Source organism: Xyrauchen texanus, chromosome 22 (genome assembly GCF_025860055.1).
Source record: "Xyrauchen texanus isolate HMW12.3.18 chromosome 22, RBS_HiC_50CHRs, whole genome shotgun sequence".
Lineage (NCBI taxonomy): Eukaryota > Metazoa > Chordata > Actinopteri > Cypriniformes > Catostomidae > Xyrauchen > Xyrauchen texanus.
In genome coordinates, this window is record NC_068297.1 from 535,908 (window position 1) to 555,211 (window position 19,304).

At 44.2% G+C, this 19,304-nt stretch overlaps 1 protein-coding gene across 1 annotated transcript in view; it reads left to right on the top strand.

The window, feature by feature from the left end:
* Positions 1–6,147: 6,147 nt before the first annotated feature.
* The window catches only part of LOC127662263 (formin-1-like), a gene marked incomplete at its 5' end in the record, with an annotated part of 91,079 nt that continues 77,922 nt past the window's right edge, over positions 6,148–19,304 (top strand). Inside the window, one exon of the mRNA XM_052153393.1 lies at positions 6,148–7,636. Within this exon, the coding sequence (XP_052009353.1) occupies positions 6,148–7,636 (1,489 nt within the window). The remainder of the gene's footprint in view (positions 7,637–19,304) is intronic.

The following is a 19,304-nucleotide window of genomic DNA, read 5'->3' on the forward strand; positions in this document are numbered from 1 at the left end:
TGTGATTGAGTGTGCATGTGTGTGTGCGTGAGTGAGATTGCGGGTGCATGTGTGTGTATGAGTGTGTGTGAGAGTGTGTTTGTGCGTGTGTGTGAGTGTGCGCGCGTGTGTGCACGTGTGTGTGTGAGTGAGTGTGCGAGTGTGTATGAGACGAGAGCGAAAAAGAGAGAGGGAGAGAGAGAGGGAGCCCAAGGACGCTTTTCAATCAAAAATAAATTATTTATGATATTATAAACATAGTTTTCATTCTTATCCGATGTATTTTAACCATTGTCTTTATGTGGTTATTGTGTTGTGGTAGCCTGTACAGCTCTTTAAAATAACTCAAATAATTTGGTGAAGTTATAAGGAACCATCATGCGGTCAAGACCTGGAACTACTTCATAGCCGTGCATTAACTGGAAATAACTGCACACCTTAGAATGTCTGTCAACCAATCAGAATCAAGCATTCAACAGACCCTCGGTATAATATTTTTAATCATGTTTTTGAGATGTTAAAAACATTACAGCTGTTTTTCTGTATTGGGACAAGCACAAATTATAAAATAAATAAAACAAATGTCATATCAGATGAAACTAGAGACTCTAATTATTTGAATCAAACAGGTTCACACCAAGTGTGCCGCACAAGCCCTCAAAAGTGAAGCCAAAACGTCTCGATCGCCCCCCGGTGGCTGGTCCTAGTATAGGTCATAAGCCCCGCCTCCCCATGTTATTCAACGGGACGTGAGACCAACTAAACAATTAAATTACACTTCACATATCTTTTTTCCAAAGATAGTTTCTGTCATTTACTGTCGTTTCTATCACGTTGATGTCATTTCAAGTGTTTGTTTTCAAAATAAGTTTGTTTTTAGTTATTTGATGCTATAAAAACGCTGCTGTGACATCATGATTGACAGCTGTGATTGACAGGTTCTCACTGAAGTAGTCACTGAAGTGATCTTCGGAGGACTGAGGAGATTGGAGCTTTAAATTTAATATCTAAATTTCTATAATTAATTATTTCACACTGTCAAAAGTCAAAAGGGGCGTGTGCTTGCGATTGATTCGGCGAGAGTGAGGGCGGGGCCTTGATTTCGCGGCTTTACTTCCTGCTCACTACTGCGCAGGTCTGGTCCCGAAATCGCAACTGCGCAGACTCAAGTCCCAAGATGTCAGCGCCATATCGGAACACTGGCGGCTTCAGTTCTCACCAATGGAAAAGAGCGAAGGGGCGTCGGCCATCTTTTATTACAGTCTATGATTTCAATGTAAAAACAGAATGAAGTTTCTTACCACATGTTGTTTTGTTGCTGTTTCTCCCAAACACAAACCGCTGTGATCAGCACCATGTTGTTTGGTCACGTTTAACCCGTTACTGACAGCCCAGAGTCTTCTGAACTCTAAAACATGCTAATAGTGTGCAGTATATACAGTAGATGACTGACCGTGTCCAGTGAGGCGGACGCTCTCAGCTCAGGCAGGAAACCGGCCTCAAGCAGATGCCGAAGGAAGCTCCTCTATACCATAAACACGGTCTCATGCTGTCTCACTGCAATCATTTAATACAGGTTTGTGAAGAGAGAGAGTGTTGCACCTTTATTGAGCACCGGCATCTTCAGAGAAACACTAATGATGCCAACCAGATCCTCAGTTGGCACGAGAGACCTCAGGATGGCAGGAATGCTCAGAGCTTCACCTTTACCCTTATTGATCAAACATGAACGATACAGCAACTCAAGAACTCGGGAAAGACAAAAATGGGTTCTCTACTGAAACTAAGAACCACTGAAGAACCTTTATTTTTAAGATGCATATTATAGGTAGACCGATATATCGGTTTAACTGATTATCTGTGGTTATCGGCTACTTTTTCTCACACAATTAATCAGTTATCCGTATTATAATTTGGCATATTTCACAGCCGACCCACCGGACCGCTCGGTTCTCCCAATGGCCTGATCGGCCCCAAACTGCGTCGGCCCACCGGGAAAATGCCCGATGTATGCCAGATGACCAGTCCGGCCCCGAGTATCTGCCTTTTTCCACCACCGTAGAAATCTGCATCTGTAACATTCGTGTCGGTACAATTCAAACCTCAAATACATATTGTAGGCTGAAGTTAAAGGCTTCAGAGCACTTCACGTCTTAATGAGGTTCATTTCAGTAAGTTACAGGGTTCTCATGCGACTCGAGGAGCGCAACAGTCCAACAGATCGATCAGAGCCGAGTAGAAGGACAGAATCTCCTTTTCTATGTGAAACACTTCCACTTCCTCCAGAGATCATTCATGTTTGTGAAGTGTGTGAGTGTGTGTGTCAGTGTCAGTGTGAGTGTGTGTGTGTGTGAGTTTGTGTGAGTCTCTCTGTGTGTGTGAGTGTGTGTGTGTGTCTGTGTGTGAGTCTCTGTGTGTGTGTGTGTGTGTGTGAGTTTCTGTGTGTGTGTGTGTGTCTGTGTGTGTGTGTGAGTATCTGTGTGTGTGTGTCTCTGTGTGTGTGTGTGTGTGTGTGTGTGTGTGTGTGTCTGTGTGTGAGTCTCTGTGTGTGTGTGTGTGTGTCTGTGTGTGTGTGTGTGTGTGAGTCTCTGTGTGTGTGTGTCTGTGTGTGAGTCTCTGTGTGTGTGTGTGTGTGTCTCTGTGTGTGTGTGTGTGTGTGTGTGTGAGTCTCTGTGTGTGTGTGTCTGTGTGTGAGTCTCTGTGTGTGTGTGTGTGTGTGTGTGTCTCTGTGTGTGTGTGTGTGTGAGTCTCTGTGTGTGTGTGTGTCTGTGTGTGAGTCTCTGTGTGTGTGTGTGTGTGTGTGTGTGTGTGTGTGAGTCTCTGTGTGTGTGTGTGTGTGTGAGTCTCTGTGTGTGTGTGTGTGTGTGTGTATCTGTGTGTGTGTGTGTGTCTGTGTGTGAGTGTCTCTGTGTGTGTGTGTGTGTGTGTGAGTATCTGTGTGTGTGTGTGTGTGTGTCTCTGTGTGTGTGTGTGAGTATCTGTGTGTGTGTGTCTCTGTGTGTGTGTGTGTGTGTGTGAGTCAGTCTCTGTGTGTGTGTGTCTGTGTGTGAGTCTCTCTGTGTGTGTGTGTGTCTCTGTGTGTGTGTGTGAGTGAGTCTCTGTGTGTGTGTGTCTGTGTGTGAGTCTCTGTGTGTGTGTGTGAGTCTCTGTGTGTGTGTGTGTGTGTGTGTGTGTGTGTGTGTGTGTGTGAGTCTCTGTGTGTGTGTGTCTGTGTGTGAGTCTCTGTGTGTGTGTGTGTGTGTGTGTGTGTGTCTCTGTGTGTGTGTGTGTGTGAGTCTCTGTGTGTGTGTGTGTGCGCGCAGCTGAGTGTCCGCAGCGCTGCTGCTCTCCTTTATGTCATATTTCACAGGGGCGGGGCCATATAGAAGCCCACCAATCACTGGCACGGAAACATGCTCCGCTGTCTCTGATTGGTCTGTACATCTGTCAATCACTTCGCGAGCGCGCTGTCCTCCAGATCACACTTTAATTCCGCTGTAGAGGAGACACAGAGATGTCAAGCACCTCAGATGGGTGAGAAACGCTTTAACTTCATAAAACACATAATCAGAGATTATCAAACGTTTATATCATATCTATTACAGGCTCAAAATCACGTGTGAATGCGGATTAGATCATGTGTGTCTATCATTTGGACGAATGACCGCAAAATAAGACGCAGAACTAAATGTTGTGTTTTATAACAGATGTGAGAAGATCAGATAATGCAATAATTATAATGATACTTTAGTAATATCTAAAGAGATATTGTTGCATAGAAACTGATCATGTGACTGTGAGAAATGCAGTGAATATTTAAAGCAGCAGTGATGCAGCAGAACACAAATAACTTTCTGCATAATATTAAATGATGCTGAATATAGTGCAGATTATTCAACAGTGCTCTTATTGTCTGAGCATACAACATATTGATGCTGTTTGTTTGTTAATTATTTTGAAATAGTCAAAATTCTGTGATGAGGTCATTATTTTTAAACTAAACCATAATTAGGAGATTTAAAGTAAAAACGATGAGATTCTAAGGCATAATTGTGAGATTAAAAACACAACATTTTGAGATAAAAAGTCATTTTAACTTAATATCTCATCGTCATCTCATCATTACTTAGAAGACTTGCTAAGGTGTTATGGTTGGTTGCTAGGGCATTGTTATGCATCCGCTAAAGTCTTCTAAGTAATTATGTATTATTTTGTTCATTGCTGTGTGGTTGCTAAGGTGTTCTGGGTGGTTGCTAGGGCATTGTTATGCATCCGCTAAAGTCTTCTAAGTAATTATGCATTATTTTGTTCATTGCTGTGTGGTTGCTAAGGTGTTCTGGGTGGTTGCTAGGGCATTGTTATGCATCCGCTAAAGTCTTCTAAGTAATTATGCATTATTTTGTTCATTGCTGTGTGGTTGCTAAGGTGTTCTGGGTGGTTGCTAGGGCATTGTTATGCATCCGCTAAAGTCTTCTAAGTAATTATGTATTTTTGTTCATTGCTATGTGGTTGCTAAGTTGTTCTGGGTGGTTGCTAGGGCATTGTTATGCATCCGCTAAAGTCTTCTAAGTAATTATGCATTATTTTGTTCATTGCTATGTGGTTGCTAAGGTGTTATGGGTGGTTGCTAGGGCATTGTTATGCATCCGCTAAAGTCTTCTAAGTAATTATGTATTATTTTGTTCATTGCTATGTGGTTGTTAAGGTGTTATGGGTGGTTGCTAGGGCATTGTTATGCATCCGCTAAAGTCTTCTAAGTAATTATGTATTATTTTGTTCATTGCTGTGTGGTTGCTAAGGTGTTCTGGGTGGTTGCTAGGGCATTGTTATGCATCCGCTAAAGTCTTCTAAGTAATTATGCATTATTTTGTTCATTGCTGTGTGGTTGCTAAGGTGTTCTGGGTGGTTGCTAGGGCATTGTTATGCATCCGCTAAAGTCTTCTAAGTAATTATGCATTATTTTGTTCATTGCTGTGTGGTTGCTAAGGTGTTCTGGGTGGTTGCTAGGGCATTGTTATGCATCCGCTAAAGTCTTCTAAGTAATTATGCATTATTTTGTTCATTGCTATGTGGTTGCTAAGGTGTTATGGGTGGTTGCTAGGGCATTGTTATGCATCCGCTAAAGTCTTCTAAGTAATTATGTATTATTTTGTTCATTGCTATGTGGTTGTTAAGGTGTTATGGGTGGTTGCTAGGGCATTGTTATGCATCCGCTAAAGTCTTCTAAGTAATTATGTATTATTTTGTTCATTGCTGTGTGGTTGCTAAGGTGTTCTGGGTGGTTGCTAGGGCATTGTTATGCATCCGCTAAAGTCTTCTAAGTAATTATGCATTATTTTGTTCATTGCTGTGTGGTTGCTAAGGTGTTCTGGGTGGTTGCTAGGGCATTGTTATGCATCCGCTAAAGTCTTCTAAGTAATTATGCATTATTTTGTTCATTGCTGTGTGGTTGCTAAGGTGTTCTGGGTGGTTGCTAGGGCATTGTTATGCATCCGCTAAAGTCTTCTAAGTAATTATGTATTTTTGTTCATTGCTATGTGGTTGCTAAGTTGTTCTGGGTGGTTGCTAGGGCATTGTTATGCATCCGCTAAAGTCTTCTAAGTAATTATGCATTATTTTGTTCATTGCTATGTGGTTGCTAAGGTGTTATGGGTGGTTGCTAGGGCATTGTTATGCATCCGCTAAAGTCTTCTAAGTAATTATGCATTATTTTGTTCATTGCTATGTGGTTGCTAAGGTGTTATGGGTGGTTGCTAGGGTATTGTTATGCATCCACTAAAGTCTTCTAAGTAATTATGAAATAATGACCTCATCACAGAATTTGGACTGTTTCAAAATAGTGAATTATCTCAAAGTTAAACATTTGTATGTCATTATTATGACTTATTATTATGTTAATGCTGTTGTCTACGAGTCTAAATAATGGTATAAATAATAAGCATTAATTGATTGTGGATTTAAAGCATCATGTCATCCACTGATTTGGTTATTTTGCTCGTTATATTCACATTCTACATCTGTTCTAATACAGATTCATATACGGTGTGTTTCATTAACAGCCTTCTCCATCCTGACAGGCCTTCGATCGGTCAGGTGATGAACACCCGAGCCGTCATTCTTTCCCGGGCCGTCCCAGATTCGAGACGAGACCCACGAGACCACTGGCAACTTAATTTAAGAGTGTGATTAATTCAATCAGGTCCAATAATGGAAGGCACGCACACAGTGCTGCGTCTGTACAAACCCATCCAGGAGTTGTGCTTCATCAGTCTGTACTTCCCTACCAAGAGGCCTCGAGGTTTCTCACGCGGTGGGTATGCCCTTCGTGAAGCACGGCCTCTGTACGGTAATCAGCGTGACCAGAGGAATGAAGACCCCGCCGGGCCCAAACAAAGACGCCAGTCTTGCAAATCAGCAGGAGAAATCTTCCAGCCCTGCGAGCCAACAAAAGGCTGCCTGACTGCAGAACATGTTCTCCTGCTGACGGACATCCTGTCTTTATGCAGTGAGTGCGCAGACAGACTCAGGATGGGCAACCAGGACGGGAAGTTTGAAGGACATGGAGAATTTCTTGGAAGTGGCGCTAGCAGGAGTAACCTGCAACGTACGCTTCCGCTGTCCCCAGAGAATAAGAGAGCGGCCTCCAGGGTTCGCAAGTTGAAGAAACTGGGTTCTAAGAAGATGGACAGTGTGGAAGAGTTCTTACAGAGCAAGATGAAGAAGAAGATGCAGAGAATAACTCCTGTGACCATCACCGAGGAACCGTCCTCCATCCACGGACCGGACACTCCAGGATCAGGCTCGTACATCAGTGCATCCAGCCAACCTCTCCTTCCCATGGACGAACACTTCCACTTTGCCCACGACGGCTGGGATTACATGGAAGAGCCTCGTTGTTTTGAGACAGAAATGGATCTTTGCAGCGAGCTGTCTGAGATTGATAATCAGCTCTGTTTAGAGTTCGCGAAACCATCGTGTACTTTACTAAGAGGAGAGCGTGGCCATACCCTACACGAGTTCAATAATGCGCGTCTTGATTCGGGAATCAGCTCTAAACATCGTGAACCAAAGGAGAAGATTGGAGGTCAGACGGGGGCTCAGCTATATGATGATAAAGTCAATATGAGGAGCGTTGCGAAGTGTAAAGTTGTGACTAACATGGAGGCTGGAAGTCTAAAACTTGGCGCTGCTTCACTGAGGTCCAAAGAGATTATGTTTGAGAAACCTCTATCTCAGAGCAGCTACCAACCGGTAGGACAAGAAGAGATAGAACCTAGGTCATCAGAACCTATGAGGCTACCACTATCATCCCCTATTGATGCCAATTCTAGAACGTCACACCTTCGGTCCTGGACCAAAAGCCCCACATCCAGCTCTCTCGCTGAGGTCTTCAGTGTGTCTTATCCCATGACAAACAGTCTTCAATGCATGTCTCCTGTTCTGTCACCTTTGTGGTCCAAACGTCCCAGTCCTCACCTCAACCATCATATCGTGTTGCTGCCTGAGGAGGATGATGGAAATCTACACTGTTTCAGAGACGAGCCCAAGGTCACTTCAGAGGCCATCGACAAAAACGGCAACCGCAGGACCGTCACAAGGCTCGACCTGAACCTCGGCCGACAGGAAATGAATCATTTTAATCTGAACGGTGCCAGCACATCAAGTGCCACCACCTCAGGTGAGTAACAATCACATTTCATATAGTAGTTACTCGAGATGTTTCTCTCTGAGCTCAGCCATGAAAGAAATACCTTATATTTTAAAGTATATAATAACCCGAATATAATAAATGATGCTGTCTACACTGGAAGTGCCTGTTGCAGTGCATCCATTGGATGATAAGTAATTATGTATTTTTGTTCATTGCTATGTGGTTGCTAAGGTGTTCTGGGTGGTTGCTAGGGCATTGTTATGCATCCGCTAAAGTCTTCTAAGTAATTATGCATTATTTTGTTCATTGCTATGTGGTTGCTAAGGTGTTCTGGGTGGTTGCTAGGGCATTGTTATGCATCCTCTAAAGTTTTCTAAGTAATTATGTATTATTTTGTTCATTGCTATGTGGTTGCTAAGGTGTTATGGGTGGTTGCTAGGGCATTGTTATGCGTCCTCTAAAGTCTTCTAAGTAATTATGTATTATTTTGTTCATTGCTATGTGGTTGCTAAGGTGTTCTGGGTGGTTGCTAGGGCATTGTTATGCATCCTCTAAAGTTTTCTAAGTAATTATGCATTATTTTGTTAATTGCTATGTGGTTGCTAAGGTGTTCTATGTGGTTTCTAGGTTGTTATGGCTGGTTTCCAGGGTGTTTCAATGTGGTTGCTAACATGTTCTGGGTGGCCAGTAGGGCGTTCTGGTTGATTGCTAGGGAATTGTTATGCAGCTGCTAAGGTGTTCTGAGTATTTTCGTATTTTTTTGTGCATTGCTATGTGATTGCAATGGTGTTGTGCTTGATTGCAAGGGCATTTCTATGTGGTTGCTAAGATGTTCTTGGTGGTTGCTAAGGTATTCTAGGTGATTTTTTTAAAATTATTATTTAGTACATTGCTATATGTTTCACATGGTGTTCTGTGTGGTTGCTATGTTGTTGTTAGTGGTTATCAGTACAGTATGTTTCAAGGTGGTTGCTAAGATGTTCTGGGTAGTTGCTAGGTTGTTCTAGGTGGTTGCTAGGTTGTTCTGGGATGTTGTCAGGATGCCCCTATGTGATTGCTCAGATGTTTTCGGGTGGTTGCTAGTGTGTTGTGAGTGGTTGCCAGAGCACTCCAATATGGTTGCTAAGGTGTGATTAGCTTATTGATGTGCTGTTGCCAGGGTGTTCTGGATGTTTACTAAGTGATTGTTTTCTGGCTCAAGTGAAAAGAGTCTTACAACCCTCGAATCTCTGTGACATTGTGCTCACTAGCTCTGACTGGAGTCCCTCCTTCAATGTAAGTCTATGGGGGTTTTTTTCCAGGTGAAATTGGTAAGCGTGATCTCTTAGTAAAGCAACTGCACTCTCTCCCCGACAACACACATGATTTAAGGGATCATTCAAACACTGCAGGACCACTTACACACTATGAGCAATAGAAATAGTGATGTTTCCTTGAGTTTAGAGATTGAGATTAAAAATACTTAATAATACTTACCACATGCTCTGGGCTCAGAAATGAGAGAAATATGAAATATTAAAACAACATTAAAAGATAAAGATTATAGAAGCACTGTTGTCAAAGTTTATATTCATGTAATGTTAATTTGGTCGATGGATCTTTCTTAGCTCAAATGTTCGATGGAGAAACTCAGAAACAAGAAATTTGTCCTCCCAGCCCCCCTCACAGAGATCCATTATTGAATTTTCTGTGTATGTGTGTGTGTGTGTGTGTGTGTGTGCACTTGTGTTTAGTGTGAGTGTGTAGTGTGTGCGCATGTGTGTATGTATGTGTGTGTGTGTATTTGTGTGTGAGTGTGTGTGTGTGTGTGATTGTATGTATGTGTGTGTGTGTGTGATTGTGTGTGTGTGTGCGTGTGCATGTGTGTGAATGTGTGTGTAGTGTGTGCGTGTGTGCGTGCGTGTGAGTGTGCGCGCATCTGTGTGTGATTGTGTGTGTGTGTAAGTGTGTGCTAAACAACCCCCTACCTCCGTGTGGTGCCGGACGGGCAACGTTGTGGTCAGCGCCATGGGGGGAGGGCCAATAAAGACTGTTCCCTCCCCTCTCTGTCATGGTGCTTTACAGCGGCCAAATGGGGGCTCTGGACGGGTGCGAGGGGCTGGTAACCCCTCTACCTTCAACTGATTACCACTAAACCACGAAGTAAAGCTATAATTAAGCTAGTGCTGGAGGCCCTGGGGGGCCAGGCGTCTATGACGTCTCCTAGCCAAACTCCATCAGGTAGAGCCAGGAGACTGAATCCTCACCCTCGGGGCTCCTCCAGAAACAACAAAAAGCCACTACGGATGGCCACGTGGAATGTTCCAACACTCACAGCGGAGGAGAGGCTGCCACTCCTCTGTCGGGAGCTGGACCGGTACCGCCTGGATCTTTGTGGTGTTCAGTAGGTCCGGTGGACTGGCTCTGGCTCTTGCCACTATGAGGGGTGGACTGTCCTCTACTCGGGGCAGGTGACTGCCAAACAACAGGGAGTGGCTCTTCTTCTGAACAAAAGAATGAAGGCATCAACCAGAGGCGAGGAGTGGCGGTCGTGGTTATTTATGCCCCCACCGAAGACGAACATCCGTGGAGGGATGCGGGAAAGACCGATGAGTCAGATGCCTTCTATGACCTCCTGTCACAGGTGTTGGCTAAAGTGGCCCCTCGGGATAGAATCATCATGTTGGGTGATTTCAATGCCCGAGTTGGTCATGATGCTAGCACCTGGTCAGGAGTGATTGGAAGACATGGGCCTGATCAGCTCAATAACAACGGCAGGAGGCTGCTAGATTTTTGTGCAGCCCATGGGCTTGTAATTACCAACACACTGTTCCAGCATCGGCGCATCCACACAACATCATGGATGCATGCTGGGTCCAAGCAAGAACATCTGCTGGACTACATAGTGACTGAACAGCGGATGCGGGCCCATGTCCTTGATTCCAGGACCTACTGTGGAGCTGATCTGCCCACTGACCATCGACTTGTCATCTGTAAGATGCGCCTGCCATTCATCCACTGGGTGGTGGGTGTAAACCCAGGACACCTTTCAAACCCATAGTGGCCTGGTCTAGGCTGGCTGATGAAAGTTGCAAGCAAGAATTTCAGCATCGCTTGCAGCTGGGGTTGGCATCATCCCCCACTTGTCTGGATGTCGAGGGTAAATGGGCAAGGTTTAGGACTGTGGCTCATGTAACTACAAGGCAGTTTTGGGCACACGGTCCAGACCTCCTCAGAAATCCTGGCTGACGGAGGAGGTGTTCAGGCTGGCAGAGAAAAAGCGACAGGCCCACACTCATTGTTTACAGCATCCCATGTCAGAGAATGAGGAGGCTTACCGCAGCCTTCGCTCGGAGGTTCGGAGAGCCGTGAGGCGCTGCAAGGATGGTTGGTGGTCGCGGGTTGCTGAGGAGATGGAGTCTGCCTCAATGAGCCACGATCACAAATCGCTCTTTAATTCTTTAATTCTATAAGTTACTTGCAGCGCCACACCTATTACCATCATTAGGGGAAAGAATGGTGATCCAATCTCCGAACTCCAGAAACAGGTTTGCAGATTTGCTGAGAATTTCTGTGTGGTCCTGGGGGAGGGGAAGTCCCTGAGCCTGGAAAACATTGTGGGACAAAGTGGGGATGACCCTGCTGGGGCTGCAGTGCCACAAATATTGGAGGAAGAAGTCGCTCCCTGTGGGTGGCTGGCTGAGGTGCCATCTTTGGAGGAAGTACTGAAGGCGATCCAGATCCTGAGACCAGGAAAGGCACTGGGCAGAGATGAACTCCCCAGTGAAATGCTGAAGGAGGGTGGTGTTTGTGCACAGACTGCCCTACATGACATCATAACATCAGTCTGGACCACTGGGCGGGTTCCGCAGGATTGGAAGGATGCCCTGGTGGTCCCTCTCTTTAAAAAGGGGGACCGCTCAGATTGTAATAACTATAGGGGCATCTCACTCCTCAGTGTGCCGGGAAAGGTCCTGGCAATGATTATTCAATATTGCCTTGCCAGGCACGCTGAGGAGAGACTTGCGGAGCCCCAGTGTGGTTTCAGGAAGGGGCGGTCTTGCACAGATGCCATATTCTCTGTGCGTCTGCTACAGCAGAGGTGTAGGGAATTCCAGCAAGACCTACATCTCTGCTTTATTGACCTGGTCAAGGCCTATGATACCATCAGTAGCTCTGGGCTCTGGGTTGTTCTTTGTGCTTTCGGAATCCCAGTCCCAGCTGCATTATTTAACATCTATTTCACGATCCACGTGGTTACAGTGTGAAGACTTCGATGGCTGTACTGGAGGAATTTCCATCTGGTATAGATATAATGGGAGGTTGATCGATGCCCGGGTGCGGTCAAGGGATGGATCCCTATTGGTCAACCACATTATGTATGCTGATGATCTGGTGATTGCTGCTCACTCAGAGGAGGAGTTGGAGGCGCTGCTGATGAACCTGGAGCTTGCCACTAAGAGATGGGGCCTTACCATCAGGTAGCCCAACCAAAACTAAGCACCTTCCTGGGTATTATGTACCACTGGACACTCCACCCCCACAGCTCCCAATTGGTGATGGGGCAGTTGTGGAGAGAGTGGAGTGTTTTCCATACCTGGGCAGTGTGCTTATGACCAGCTCCGGTTTGACAGCAGAGGTCTCCGAATCAGTCGAGCGGCATTATCTTTTCATCGGTTGCGTAGCGCTGTGTGGAAGCTACCCGGTTTGTCGCTCCGCACAAAGCTTCAGGTATTCTCGGCCACGGTCATTCCCTCACTTCTCTATGCTTGCGAGACGTGGACCCCCCTAATGGAACATCATCGCTGATTACAAACATTTAGGCTGGACTGCCTAAGATCCATCCTGGGTTTAACCAGACTGCACTGTGTGAGGAGCTCACAAATCTTTGAAAGATCTGGACAAAGTCCCATCGGTGAGCTCCTCCGGCAGGCAAGGCTACGTTGTCTGGGTCATGTAGCCCGCATGCCTGGCCACCGCATGCCTAAACAGTTTCTGTTCAGCTGGATAGAGGGGGCTAAGCGGGCGCAGCACGGGCTGGAAAAGAGATGGAGTGATGTGGTACAGGAGGATGTGGAGCGGAGTGGACTTGCCGACGACTGGTACCAGCAGTGTCATGATCGGCCTCTTTGGAGGAGGCTTGTGAAGGATGCTGCTGGCCAGTTTGAGGCAGTCGCCCTCCAACAACAACGGAGGGCAGAGGAGCGACGCTCACAACAACGAGCAGAGCGCAGGGTGGCTAAAGCACAGCAAGTTGGCACAGTAGGGGGCACAAGTGGTGCATCAGCCAGTCATCTCAGTCATTCTACCCATGTCACCTGTTGGATCTGTTCCGTGACCTCCTGCCAGCGGGCGTTCGACACTTCACGTGGCCTTAACGTGCACATAGCCTGGCACAAGCGTCGTGGTGACGTCACCGCCACTTAGTGGCGAATGGCGGTTGTTGTTGTTGTTGTGTAAGTGTGTGTGAGAGTGCATGTGTGTGTGTGTGTGTGTGTGTGTGTGTGTGTGTGTGTGTGTGTGTGTGTGTGAGTGTTTGTGTGTGAGTGTGTGTGTGTGTGATTGTTTGCGTGTGTGTGTGTGTGAGTGTTTGTGTGTGTGTGTGTGTGTGTGTGTGTGTGTGTGTGTGTGTGTGTGTGTGTGTGTGTGTGTGTGTGTGTGTGTGTGTGTGTGTGTGTGTGTGTGTGTAAGAGTCCAGCAGTGGCCTCACTAAGATTGGGTCGGCACTGGTTCACAGGTTTGTGCCGCTCTGATGAAAATAATTTGTCTGCATCTTTAGGGGGGCGTGCTGTTGGGCGGGTGGTGACCTGTGCAGGGTTTAAAACATTCTGACTGGTCACTTCAGAAGTCATTAATGAGAAAAAAGGATTAAGATGTTTTGTGACTGAAGCAAGACAAAAGAACTTCCAGTGACATAAGCCGAATGCTTTCAATGGCATTTTCTTAATTAGTATTTTTCTCTTGTTTTCCAGTAAAAATGACTCAGAATCCTTCACACATGGGGCCGTAACCATAACAACCCAAACTCATGAGTGGTGTACTGATATGTTTCCCCTTTTTCAAAACTCTTGTAAACATCACAGGCCAGAATTCACTGGACAATTAATTTAATCCTTGATGTTTGAGTGTTTGTGAGTGTGTGCCTGTGTGTCTGCATGCGTGAGTGTGTGTATATTTTGTGTGTGTGTGTGTGTGCGTCTTCGTGTGTGCGTGCACAAGCGTTTGTGTGTGTGTCTGTGTGTCTGTGTGTGTGTGTGTGTGTATGCGTGCGTGTGTTCATGTGCATGTGTGTGTGAGAGAGAGTGTGAGACGGGGTCGCGGTGCTTGTATGATGTCATATTAGAGTACACAATCGCTCTCTCTCACACACACACACAGACTTGCCTGTGTGTTCATGCAGTGATTGGTTTCATATGATGTCTGTGCTGATGGTTTAATTTAAGAATTACAGATGCTGAGCAGGAAACATTCGTTCACTGTCTGAGATTGTAGAGAAACTGAACAACAGAATATCTACAACTACCAAAATACAACACGATGATTGACATGATTTAACAGGTTAGAGGCGCTTGATTGATTATTCCTCTAATCCACATTTATTACAAAGTAACTGCGTCTGAAATGTCGTGTTGCGATGTGATAGAAGTGTGTGTTAGCACGACTGCTCTCTAGTCCTGATATCTATGTGATGTGTTTAAACACGAGATTAATGAGAGATCATCTAAAACTCAGTATTACAAGTCACACATTGAACGTGGTTCATTTCTGCTCCACTAACATGAAGAATAACGATCGACCAACTCATAGTCCTGTTTACAGTCTTCAGACAGTCAAACTTCATTTAATCATCCTAGAAAGAAGAATTAATTTCATTCCCTGCATTAGAATAACGGCTGATGAAAGATCAGTGCATTAAGATGAATATTGTGTGTTTCTATCGTGAGGAACTGATGAGTTACACAGTGCAGATATTTATAGAAGTTTTATTGATTGATGAACTTCTCCACTGTAATAGAGTATAAAGTATCACTTATGAACACGCACACACACACACACGCACATACACACACACATGCACACACACATACACACACACACACGCACACACACATGCACACGCACACACACTAACACACACACACACACATGCACACACACTCACACACACACACTAACACACACACACGCACATACATACATATACTCACACACACGCACACACGCGCGCACACACACACACACACACACACACATACACTCACACACTCACACACACACACACATGCACACGCACTCACACACACACACACACACACACACACATACACACACTCACACACATACACACACACACACACACACACATACATACATATACTCACACACTCACACACACACACACATGCACACGCACTCACACACACTAACACACACACACATACACACTCTCACACACACACATAGACACACACACACACACAAACTCACAGACACACACACACACACACACAATTACACACACACTCACAGACACACACGATTACATATCCTCAGGATCAATAATACAGTGTACAAAGAAAAGTTATGCTTAAAGGGACAGTTCACCCATAAATTTTGTCATCATTTACTCACACTCATGCTGTCCCAGATGTGTCTTACTTTCTTCTGCTGAACACAAATGAAGATTTTTAGAAGAATATTTCAGATCTGTAGGTCCATACAATGCAAGTGAATGGTGACCAGAACTTTGAAGCTCCAAAAAGCACATAAAGGCAGCATAAAAGTAATCCATAAGACTCCAAAGTGGAGATTTATAGTAAAAAAGTACTTAGATATTGATTTTTCTGACTCACACCTATCATATAACTTCTGAAGACATGGATTAAACCACTGGAGTCTTATGTGAAAGTGAAAGTGTAGATTTATAGTAGAAAATGACTTAAATATTGATCTGTTTCTCACCCACACCTATCATATCACTTCTGAAGACATGGATTAAACCACTGGAGTCTTATGTGAAAGTGAAAGTGTAGATTTATAGTAGAAAACGACATAAATATTGATCTGTTTCTCACCCACACCTCTCATATCACTTCTGAAGACATGGATTAAACCACTGGAGTCTTATGTGAAAGTGAAAGTGTAGATTTATAGTAGAAAATGACTTAAATATTGATCTGTTTCTCACCCACACCTATCATATCACTTCTGAAGACATGGATTAAACCACTGGAGTCTTATGTGAAAGTGAAAGTGGAGATTTATAGTATTAAACGGACTTAAATATTGATCTGTTTCTCACTCACACCTATCATATCACTTCTGAAGACATGGATTAAACCACTGGAGTCTTATGTGAAAGTGAAAGTGTAGATTTATAGTAGAAAATGACTTAAATATTGATCTGTTTCTCACCCACACCTATCATATCACTTCTGAAGACATGGATTAAACCACTGGAGTCTTATGTGAAAGTGAAACTGTAGATTTATAGTAGAAAATGACTTAAATATTGATCTGTTTCTCACCCACACCTATCATATCACTTCTGAAGACATGGATTAAACCACTGGAGTCTTATGTGAAAGTGAAAGTGGAGATTTATAGTATTAAACGGACTTAAATATTGATCTGTTTCTCACTCGCACCTATCATATCACTTCTGAAGACATGGATTAAACCACTGGAGTCTTATGTGAAAGTGAAAGTGGAGATTTATAGTATTAAACGGACTTAAATATTGATCTGTTTCTCACCCACACCTATCATATCACTTCTGAAGACATGGATTAAACCACTGGAGTCTTATGTGAAAGTGAAAGTGTAGATTTATAGTAGAAAATGACTTAAATATTGATCTGTTTCTCATCCACACCTATCATATCACTTCTGAAGATATGGATTAAACCATTGGAGTCTTATGTGAAAGTGAAAGTGTAGATTTATAGTAGAAAATGACTTAAATATTGATCTGTTTCTCACCCACACCTATCATATCACTTCTGAAGACATGGATTAAACCACTTGAGTCATGTGGATTACTTTTATGCTGCATTTATGTGCTTTTTGGAGCTTCAAAGTTCTGGTCACCATTCACTTGCATTGTATGGACCTACAGAGCTTAAATATTTTCTGAAAATCTTAATTTGTGTTCTGCAGAAGAAAGAAAGTCACACACATCTGGGACGGCATGAGGATGAGTAAATGATGACAGAATTTTCGTTTCAAGTACAAAGCTATTCAATCACATTTACATTTATGCATTTGGCAGACGCTTTTATCCAAAGTGACTTACAAAGCACTTATTACAGGGACAATTCCCCTGGAGCAACCTGGAGTTAAGTGTCTTACTCAAGGACACAATGGTGGTGACTGTGGGGATCAAACCAGCAACCTTCTGAGTACCAATGTATTTATTATACAGAGCACTTATTACAGGGACAATCCCCCCGGAGCAACCTGGAGTTAAGTGTCTTACTCAAGAACACAATGGTGGTGACTGTGGGGATCAAACCAGCAACCTTCTGAGTACCAATGTATTATACAGAGCACTTATTACAGGGACAATCCCCCCGGAGCAACCTGGAGTTAAGTGTCTTACTCAAGAACACAATGGTGGTGACTGTGGGGATCAAACCAGCAACCTTCTGAGTACCAATGTATTATACAGATCACTTATTACAGGGACGATCCCCCTGGAGCAACCTGGAGTTAAGTGTCTTACTCAAGGACACAATGGTGGTGACTGTGGGGATCAAACCAGCAACCTTCTGATTACCAATGTATTATACAGAGCACTTATTACAGGGACAATCCCCCCGGAGCAACCTGGAGTTAAGGGCCTTTCTCAGGACACAATGGTGGTGACTGTGGGGATCAAACCAGCAACCTTCTGATTACCAATGTATTATACAGAGCACTTATTACAGGGACAATCCCCCCGGAGCAACCTGGAGTTAAGTGTCTTACTCAAGGACACAATGGTGGTGACTGTGGGGATCGAACCAGCAACCTCCGGATTACAAGTTCAGTGCTTTAGCCCACTACGCCACCACCATTAATCACTGTACCAAATGCATACATTTATATGAATAGTTTCGACCTAAAACACATATTCTATTAACATAATTTTGACCTTTGATATTTATGAGAACATAAGACTTTTAGTTCATGAGTTCATCTCTCTCTGTTGATATTGAGATGTTTGTTGTTGTCCAGATGATGGCGCTGTTGAACTATTCTTGAGCTCATCATTCAGTGTGTCACAGGTGGACTGAAGTCGAGCAGCTCGTGCACAGATTTACTGCAGTAATGTTGATAGAAATGACAGCTCTTGCATACGTGGATTTCTGGAGGTAATTCATTTCCAGTGGCACGTGACTTTCAGGAGCAGTTCGGGAGATCAATAAATGCGGCTGTGCATTTGGCATGGTGCCAGGTGTATAGTCAGCTTTAAATGTCCGGCAGGATCTGACTAGGGCAGAGGTAGTGCAAGAACAGGGTACAGTGAGAAGTCTGGGGTGGCAGCAAACGTGGGGGGTCTGTGAACCTGGTATATTACCGAGCACGCTTTTTGATGCACTGAAAATATTTACTACAATGTTGTGAAATTGCTGACCAAGTATAAGAACTCTGTTTGGCAGTCTTTTAAACATATGTTAAATATTCGCGTCAATGGCGCTACTGTCTGCTTTCTCTTCCGTCTCTCCGGCTCTTTTCGCGCCATTCTCACTATCCGGCCGGATGTCGTTGGCCTCACTGATTTAGCGCGGGAAAGTTTGACGCAGTTTACAGTAATCAAATATGTTATAGAAAAAAATCACTGAAAGTCACCAAAATTATATTATTTTCTTATTTTAAAGTCTGCAGTTGTTGTTATTTATTTATTTTTTAATTATTGATTAAGTATTAAGTCCTTCTATCCTCTCAAAATGACTGTACTTATATAATTGATCATATTGTAATAACATCACCTGTAGTGTGTCTGTCTGTCCTCTGGGAAGTTATATGAACATTCTGAATGTGAAAATGTATTTTACTGTTTGTTTTTTTCATGTATAACTTGCACGTGAATTGAATGAATGAGTGAACTTCTCCTGTGTTTTAGCGTGAGTGGAGTTTTCAGACGATCCCTTACATCTGCCAAACCGGATGAACATCAAACTAACTTTCCCGCACTCACAGATTTTGCTTTGAGTGCATAACGTCAGTTGCTGCGCATGTGAATCCTGTAAAGATGATATTAATGACTACCAAAAAAAAACGGACTTCAATTCTGGACCTTTGGCGGGGCTACCTGAACTACCCGAACCCCCCCCGTCAATGGCCTGCGCTGACTATCAAACCTGGATTCTCGAGTTTGAATTCAGGGCGTGCTAAGTGACTCCAGTCAGGTCTCCTTAGCAACCAAATTGGCGCGGTTGCTAGGGAGGGTAGAGTCACATGGGGTAACCTCCTCGTGGTCACTATAATGTGGTTCTCGCTGTCGGTGGGGCGTGTGGTGAGTGACTCCAGTCCTGTCTCCTTAGCAACCAAATTGTCCCGGTTTCTAGGGAGGGTAGAGTCACATGGGGTAACCTCCTCGTGGTCACTATAATGTGGCTCTCGCTGTCGGTGGGGCGTGTGGTGAGTGACTCCAGTCCGGTCTCCTTAGCAACCAAATTGTCCCGGTTTCTAGGGAGGGTAGAGTCACATGGGGTAACCTCCTCGTGGTCAC